This window comes from Nerophis ophidion, linkage group LG07 (genome assembly GCF_033978795.1).
Source record: "Nerophis ophidion isolate RoL-2023_Sa linkage group LG07, RoL_Noph_v1.0, whole genome shotgun sequence".
Lineage (NCBI taxonomy): Eukaryota > Metazoa > Chordata > Actinopteri > Syngnathiformes > Syngnathidae > Nerophis > Nerophis ophidion.
Window position 1 is genome coordinate 57,796,143 of NC_084617.1, and position 8,948 is coordinate 57,805,090.

The 8,948-nt window shown below is 40.9% G+C and overlaps 1 protein-coding gene across 7 annotated transcripts in view; it reads right to left on the reverse strand.

Moving 5' to 3' along the window:
* The window catches only part of smtnb (smoothelin b), a 91,303-nt gene extending 85,921 nt beyond the window's left edge, over positions 1-5,382 (reverse strand). For 3 of the 7 annotated variants that reach the window (XM_061906662.1, XM_061906661.1, XM_061906659.1), the window contains exon 1: positions 5,048-5,381. In XM_061906662.1, coding sequence (XP_061762646.1) covers positions 5,048-5,107 — 60 coding nt within the window. In that variant the 5' untranslated portion in view covers positions 5,108-5,381. Of the gene's footprint in view, positions 1-5,047 lie in introns of all 7 variants that reach the window. The other 4 variants (XM_061906657.1, XM_061906656.1, XM_061906668.1 and 1 more) reach the window with 2 other exon arrangements.
* Positions 5,383-8,948: the final 3,566 nt, after the last annotated feature.

Consider the following 8,948-nt stretch of genomic DNA (forward strand, 5'->3'; position numbering starts at 1 on the left):
GAGAAACATGTTCATTTGACCGCTCTGTGTTAAAGCTTCACAACAAACAAAGAAACACAGGCTGTGTTTCGGTGCTAAAGGCAGCTGCAATCCACCGCTTTCCACCAACAGCATTATTCTTTATAGTCTCCATTATTAATTGAACAAATTGCAAAAGATTCAGCAACACAGATGTCCAAATTACTGTGTAAATATGCGATGAAAAGAGACGGCTTTTAACCGTGTGTGGTGCTGGGCTAATATGTCCGCTACAGCCCGAGACGTCACGCGCACGTGTCATCATTCCGCGACGTTTTCAACAAGAAACTCTGCGGGAAATTTAAAATTGTACTTTAGTCAACTAAACCAGCTGTATTGGGATGTTTTGCTATGTTAAGATTTCATCATTTATATAAACTATCAGACTGCGTGGTCGGTACTAGTGGGTTTCAGTAGGCCTTTAAAGTTGTTCACATCACCACCTTCAGTGTGACCTGTATGGCTGTTGAACAACTATGCCTTGCAGTTGTGTATGTGTATCTGCGGAAGCCACATTCACCATGTTACTGGGCTGGCAAGCAGTTTGTACATGTTATAGAAGGCGTCAAAGACAGTGCCTTCATAGCACGCCCTTATTATTCTTATTTGGGTGAACATCAGCAGATATTCGCGGGAATAGTTGCTGTGAGAATTCGGGAACCTCCCGGAAAATTCGGGAGGGTTGGAAAGTGTAATGCTGTCAAGCGGCATTCATGTAAAACTCGCGGGCCGCACTAACCTTAAATTTTCTTATCGAGGTGCGGGCCGCCTTTCTGAGACCTCTGGTTTACACATAGCACAAAGCAAAAAAAAAAACTCTTTATGTAGTGTTAATTTATTTCGAATTTCAAAAGAGTTTTGTGGCTTCAATGTTTTCTTTATTTTGTGAAACGGGTCAAAACGGCTCTTTGAGTGGAAAAAGGTTGCCGACCCCTGCCTTAGAGGGGACATTGCCCATGACCCCCAAAAAAGGGACAAGCGGTAGGAAATGGATAGGTGGATGTGTACTTGTGAAAAAAATAAAATGACCAGTAAAAAGAGGCTCATGTATCGATATACGTGAAAATGACAAATATCTGCGGCAATAAATCGGTCGATCGCTACCTATTACGCACCAGCGGTGTGATGAGGTGGCGACTAGTTCAGCGGGTACTCTGCTTTCCGCCCGTGTGCAGCTGACATAGGCCAAATTCGGAGGTGTTGAATTTGCCATGCAAAATCGCTAATGCTAATCAGTAGCATGTATATGGAAAAGTCATTGTAAATTAAAGGCCTACTGAAATGAGATTTTCTTATTTAAACGGGGATAGCAGGTCCATTCTATGTGTCATACTTGATCATTTCACGATATTGCCATATTTTTGCTGAAAGGATTTAGTAGTGAACATCCACGATAAAGTTCGCAACTTTCGGTGCTAAGAGAAATGCCCTGCTTTTACCGGAAGTCGCAGATTATGACGTCACATGTTTGATGGCTCCTCACATATTCACATTGTTTTTAATGGGAGCCTCCAACAAAAAGTGCCATTCGGACCGAGGAAACGTCAATTTCCCCATTAATTTGAGCGAGGATGAAAGATTTGTGTTTGAGGATATTGATAGCGACGGACGAGAGAAAAAAAAAAAAAGTTAAAAAAAAAAACACGATTGCATTGGGACGGATTCTGATGTTTTTAGAAACATTTACTAGGTTAATTCTGGGAAATCCCTTATCTTTCTATTGTGTTGCTAGTGTTTTAGTGAATTTAATATTACCTGATAGTCGGAAGGGTGTCTCCACGGGTGTCTTGACGTGCAGTGTCTCAGGGGAGTCGACGGCAGAAGCTCAGCTTTTCTCCGGTAAGAACTGACTTTTTAACCACAATTTTCTCACCGAAACCTGCTGGTTGACATGTGGTCGGGATCCATGTTCTCTTGACCGCAGTCTGATCCATAGGAAAGTTTCACCTCCAGGAATTTTAAACAAGGAATCACCTTGTGTTTGTGTGGCTAAAGGCTAAAGCTTCCCAACTCCATCTTTCTACTTTGACTTCTCCATTATTAATTGAACAAATTGCAAAAGATTCAGCAACACAGATGTCCAAAATACTGTGTAATTATGCAGTTAAAGCAGACGACTTTTAGCTGTGTGTGTGCACAGCGCTAATATTTCCTAACAGCCCGTGACGTCACGCGCACAGGTCAGCATTCTGCGACGTTTTCAACAGGACACTTCGCTGGAAATTTAATATTGCAATTTAGTAAACTAAAAACGCTGTATTGGCATGTGTTTCAATGTTAATATTTCATCATTGATATATAAACTATCAGACTGCGTGGTCGGTAGTAGTGGGTTTCAGTAGGCCTTTAAAAGTAGCATATATAAATGTAGTATGAAGAAGAATGTTTTAATGTATACACATAATCATCATACTGCTGTTATTATATGCATTAAAGGCCTACTGAAACCCACTACTACCCACCACGCAGTCTGATAGTTTATATATCAATGATGAAATATTAACATTGCAACACATGCCAATACGGCCTTTTTAGTTTACTAAATTACAATTTTAAATTTCCCGGGAGTTTCGTCTTGAAAACGTTGTGTAATGATGACGTTTACATAAGATGTTATGGGTTTTAAGGAAGTATGAGCGCTGCACACACACAGCTAAAAGTCATCTGCTTTAACGGCATAATTACACAGTATTTTGGACATCTGTGTTGCTGAATCTTTTGCTATTTGTTCAATTAATAATGGAGAAGTCACAGTAGAAAGATAGAGTTGGGAAGCTTTAGCCACACAAACACACGGTGATTCCTTGTTTAAAATTCCTGGAGGTGAAACTTTCCTATGGATCAGAGCGCGGTCAAGCCAACATGGATCCCGACCAAATGTCAACCAGCAGGTTTCGGTGAGAAAATTGTTAAAAAGTCAGTTCTAACCGGAGAAAAGCTGAGCTTGTGCCGTCAATAGCTGCCGTCGACTCCCCTGAGACACTGCGCGTTAAGACACCCGTGGAGACACCCTTCCGACTATCAGGTACTATTTAACTCACTAAAACATTAGCAACACAATAGAAAGATAAGGGATTTCCCAGAATTATCCTAGTAAATGTCTTTAAAAACATTGGAATCCGTCCCAATGTAATCACGTTTTTTTTTGTTTTACCATTTTTTTTCCCTAGTCCGTTGCTATCAATATCCTCAAACACAAATCTTTCATCCTCGCTCAAATTATGGGGAAATTGTCGTTTTCTCGGTCCGAATAGCACTTTTTTTTGGAGGCTCCCATTAAAAATAATGTGAATATGTGAGGAGCTGTCACGCCAAATTTCTTCCCCCCTACAAACCCCCCATTTACTTCCGGGGTCATGATTAATACAGCCGTTTTGTTAACGCTACATTATAAAAATATAATGCTATATTATAAAAATACAGACGTTTTGTTAACGCTATATTATAAAAAAAATTTAAAAAACAATTTACAAACACAAGCTATGGGATGACGCATTTACTTCCGGGGTCACGTTTCCTCTTATGTCATCCCATAGCTTGTGTTTATAAATTGTTTTTTAAATTTTTTTATAATATAACGTTAACAAAATGTCTGTATTAATCATGACCCGGGAAATAAATGGGGGAGGGGGGAAGGTTTTTGTACGGAGTAGAAATTTGGCGTGACAGAGCCCGCACACGTGTGACATCATCGTCTGCGACTTCCGGTAGAGGCAAGGCTTTTCTCTTAACACCGAAAGTTGCGAACTTTATCGTGGATGTTCTCTACTAAATCCTTTCAGCAAAAATATGGCGATATCGCGAAATGATCAAGTATGAGACGTAGAATGGACCTGCTATCCCCGTTTGAATAAGAAGATCTCATTTCAGTAGGCCTTTGAGTGTTCATTCAAGGCCAAGGCAAATTATCGTAATACAGTGGTTCTCAAATGGGGGTACGCGTACCCCTGGGGGTACTTGAAGGTATGCCAAAGGGTACGTGAGATTTTTTTTAAATATTCCATAAATAGCAACAATTCAAAAATCCTTTATAAATATATTTATTGAATAATACTTCAACAAAATATGAATGTAAGTTCATAAAATGCCCTGTGATGAGGTGGCAACTTGTCCAGGGTGTACCCCGCCTTCTGCCCGATTGTAGCTGAGATAGGCGCCAGCACCCCCGCGATCCCAAAAAAGGGAATAAGCGGTAGAAAATGGATGGGATGGATCGAAGTTCATAAAATGTGAAAAGAAATGCAACAATGTAATATTCAGTGTTGACAACTAGATTTTTTGTGGACAAGTTCCATAAATATTGATGTTAAAGATTTACTTTTTTGTGAAGAAATATTTAGAATTAACTTCATGAATCCAGAATGATCTCTATTATAATCCCCAAAGAGGGCACTTTAAGTTGATGATTACGTCTATGTGTAGAAATCTTTATTTATAGTTGAATCACTTGTTTATTTTTCAACAAGTTTTTAGTTATTTTTATATATTTTTTCCAAATAGTTCAAGAAAGAGCACTACAAATGAGCAATATTGTGCACTGTTATACAATCTAATAAATCAGAAACTGATGACACAGTGCTGTATTTTACTTCTTTATCTCTTTTTTTCCACCAAAAATGTTTTGCTCTGACTAGGGGGTACTTGAATTAAAAAAAATGTTCACAGGGGGTACATCACAGAAAAAAGGTTGAGAACCACTGTCGTAATATATATCGTATATCGCGATATGGCCTAAAAATATCGCGATATTAAAAAAAGGCCATATCGCCCTGCCCTACCTTGGAGCAATTAAGTGATTACACCTGTTTGCCCGCCAAGTGCTTGAAAAGAAGCACTTTTTGAAACAAAGGTGATGCAATATGGTACCGTTTGATTTTACACAAGGTTGTTTAGTGGACATTGAGTCGTCAAAAAGTGTACATTTAATGCCTATTTCGTGTAATGGTATAAACAATAAATACAAAGTGATGTTACTACAACGTCCATGGTCAGCCTTTACGTTGAGGAGAAAGTCCTTGTGTGTACTCACCAAGGCTCGGAGAGAGGACTCGTCCAGGGCGGCGTAAGTCTCCATGGAGGTTTTGGACATGTTACCAGACTCAGGTGAGGAATTTTCTTCTTCTTCTTGACTTCGGACCTAACTGCACCACCTGCTCGACTCCTTCCTGAATTTTCCCTTCTTTTTTTCTCGAGAACCCAGTGTAAAAGTGGAGCTTAATAAAAATTAAAAGTGAGGCTACCTAAGGCGAGGACATGTTGCCGGCGGCGAGTGGAAGTAAGCGAGGAGTTACTGTAGTCAGTCAGCGGGGAGACGTTGGCCGCTTTTTGAACCGCACAATCAGAGTGGAAGGTGCAAGCCCCGCCCTCCGGTGGGCCGGCGGCCTTTCCCGGCTCGCATTTAAAGCGCGCCCCTCCTCGGTGGGAAGTGTTTGGGAGGTGATTAGTGTCTCTAATCCTGCCTTGCCTGCTTACTTTAATGCCGCTATTAAAAGAGGGGAACATGCTCTTTGAGGTCCGGTAGATTAAATAAACATTTATAGAGTGAGACGGAATTTAAAAAGGACATAAACCCCCCAAAACTGCACCCAAACGCATCAGTGCAGGGTGCAGGGGCTCTCAGACAGGCGGCCCGCGAGACATTATTTTGCAGCCACCACCTTAATATTAAAGGCCTACTGAAACCCACTACTACCGACCACGCAGTCTGATAGTTTATCAATGATGAAATATTAACATTGCAACACGGCCTTTTTAGTTTACTGAATTGCAATTTTAAATTTCCCCCGAAGTGTCGTGTTGAAAACATCGCAGTATGATGACGCCTGCGTTTGACGTCTCGGGTTGTAGCGGACATTATTTTCCAGCCCGATCCAAGCTATAAGTAGTCTGCTTTAATCGCATAATTAAACAGTATTCTGGACATCTGTGTTGCTGAATCTTTTGCAATTTGTTCAATTAATAATGGAGAAGGCAAAGTAGAAAGATGGAGGTGGGAAGCTTTTAGCCTTGAGCAACACAAACACACAGTGTTTCTTTGTTTAAAATTCCCGGAGGTGAAGCTTTACTATGGATCAGAGCGGTCAAGTGAACATGGATCCCGACTACATGTCAACCACAGTGAGAAAATTGTGGTAATAAGTCGGCTCTTACCGGAGATCAGCGGAGCTTCTGTCCTGCTGCAGCTGCCGTGACTTCCCTCAGAGACTCTGGCGTCAACACACCCTTGGCTACACCCCACCGACTTTCAGGTACTATTTAACTCACTAAAACACTAGCAACACAATAGGCAGATAAGGGATTTCCCAGAATTATCCTAGTAAATGTGTCTAAAACATCTGAATCGCTCCCACTGCAATCGCCTTTTTTTTCCCCTCATCCACGAATCTTTCATCCTCGCTCAAATTAATGGGGAAATTGTCGCTTTCTCTGTCCGAATAGATCTACCTGCTGCTGGCTATGATTGTAAACAATGTGAGGATGTGAGGAGCCCTACAACTAATGACGTCACGCGCACATCGTCTGCGACTTCCGGTAAAGGCAAGGCTTTTTTTATGAGCGACCAAAAGTTGCGAACTTTATTGTCGATGTTCTCTACTAAATCCTTTCAGCAAAAATATGGCAATGTCACGAAATGATCAAGTATGACACATAGAATGGACCTGCGATCCCTGTTTGAATAAGAAAATCTCATTTCAGTAGGCGTTGAAGGTTTAATGTTAGTGCAGCCCGCAAGTTTTATATGAATGGCGCTTGACAGCGTTGTGTTATTCGGGTCCAAAATGACTCTTTCAACGTTCTGGGGTGCCTACCCCCGCGTTAGTGGAAAAGCGCAAATGAGTAGACGTTGCCATGGAGACGAGGGTTTACTTACGTGCCTGGCTGCAGTCAAACCGCGACACCTGCCTGTCAGTAATAACCGATAACCTGGACCAATTCAAACCGTTATTTCTTTTCTTTATTGTTCAATTTGCATTGCCTCACACGATGAACACTACATATATTTCTATATGACGCCGGGTAACACTCCGGGAGCCGTCACTTTTTTGCGCTCGCTATCCCGGTACTTTCCCGGCTATTATCCGCCGATTGAGGGCGGAAAAGCGGAACGACGCACATTGCGGAAATAAAATTATTCTCCGTGCGTCGGCTAAATACAAATATATTCCACAACCCCAAACATGTCTTTTTCAAAGCCTGCAGTGACGTGTCTTATTTGCACAGAGAAAGTTGCGCTGCACATGGGATACAATTTGAAACGTCAATATACAACTACACATGCTGAGGAGTATGCAACATTTTTTTAAAGAAATCTTTTCTTGTGGCCCAGCCTCACCCAGACTCTACGTCCAGTGGCCCCCAGGTAAATTGAGTTTGCATTAGTGGGTATGTTTACTTTATGGCAGACCTGGGCAAAGTAAGGCCCGCGGGCCACATGCGGCCCGTTGAGCTTTTTAATCTGGCCCGCCGGACATTCCCAAATAATTTTTTTTAGATCTTTAAGATGGAAAGTGTAGCTGCCATTATGATGTGCAGTGATGTTTTCTAACGACCGTAAGTCTTCAACTATACAAAGTATTTCAATGCTTGGGATTTGCGCTTATGGATGACATACTAGTTACTATGGTAATCTAATTAGTTACTATGGTAATCTAATTAGTTACTATGGTAATCTAATTAGTTGCTATGGTCATCTAATTAGTTACTATGGTCATCGAATTAGTTACTATGGTTATCTACGTCACAGCAGCTCAGACGAGGCACCAAGCAGTGTGAGCGAGAAACGTTTTCACAGACGAGGAAGGAGATTTTCACAAAAAAGTTCTAAAGCTTAGTGATATATACAATAGAATATAATACAATAGAAAGCACTTTATTGATCCCTGGGGGAAATTCAGCAAATATCAGCTGTATCAGATTTTAGGTGGGTTTATTTTTGTACCCTTTGCGTTCGTGTATCACTATTTGTTGCATTTTTTTTGCATTTCACTTCATTGTAAAATATGTCGATCGAAAGGGGGTGTGACGTTCATGTGTTGTCAATATTCAGTGTTTTATCACTCATAGAAAAATTTCAAATTCCATTATGTTTTTTTAAGGCGATCTGTCATAACGTTTTTAGTGTTCAATCAGACATTATTGTGAGGTTTTGTATTAGTGTTCCAGAAACATTTTTTTTCTCCAAATTTGGCCCCCTGGTCAAAATAATTGCCCAGGTCTGCTTTATGGCATACTTGCCAACCTTGAGACCTCTGAGTTCAGGAGGTGGGGGGTGGGCGCCATGGTGCGCAGGCGTGGTTGGGGTGGGGGGCGTGGTCGAGAGGGGAGGAGTATATCTACATCTACAATTTACCAACTCGAGTATTTCATATATATATATATATATGTATATATATATAAATATATATATCCATCCATCCATTTTCTACCGCTTATTCCCTTTCGGGGTCGCGGGGGGCGCTGGCGCCTATCCCAGCTACAATCGGGCGGAAGGCGGGGTACACCATATGTATGAAATACTTGACTTTCAGTGAATTCTAGCTATATATATTTATTTTATTATATATATAAATAAAATAAATAGTTGAATTTCAGACGGCACCTATCAAATACACAGTAATAAAAACAGATTTTCTACTAACTGTACTGTGCTTGCTGGTTACTAAAAAAAAACAACAACACATACCTTTCACTCTTTGAGTAACGGCTTATTAGTGATTCCCAAAGCCCCAAAAAAGTCTGCGGGCCATAGAGCGTTTTCCGTTCGGGCTCCAGTACTCTGGAATGCCCTCCCGGTAACAGTTCGAGATGCCACCTCAGTAGAAGCATTTAAGTCTCACCTTAAAACTCATTTGTATACTCTAGCCTTTAAATAGACTCCCTTTTTAGACCAGTTGATCTGCCGTTTCTTTTCTTTTTCTTCTATGTCCCAC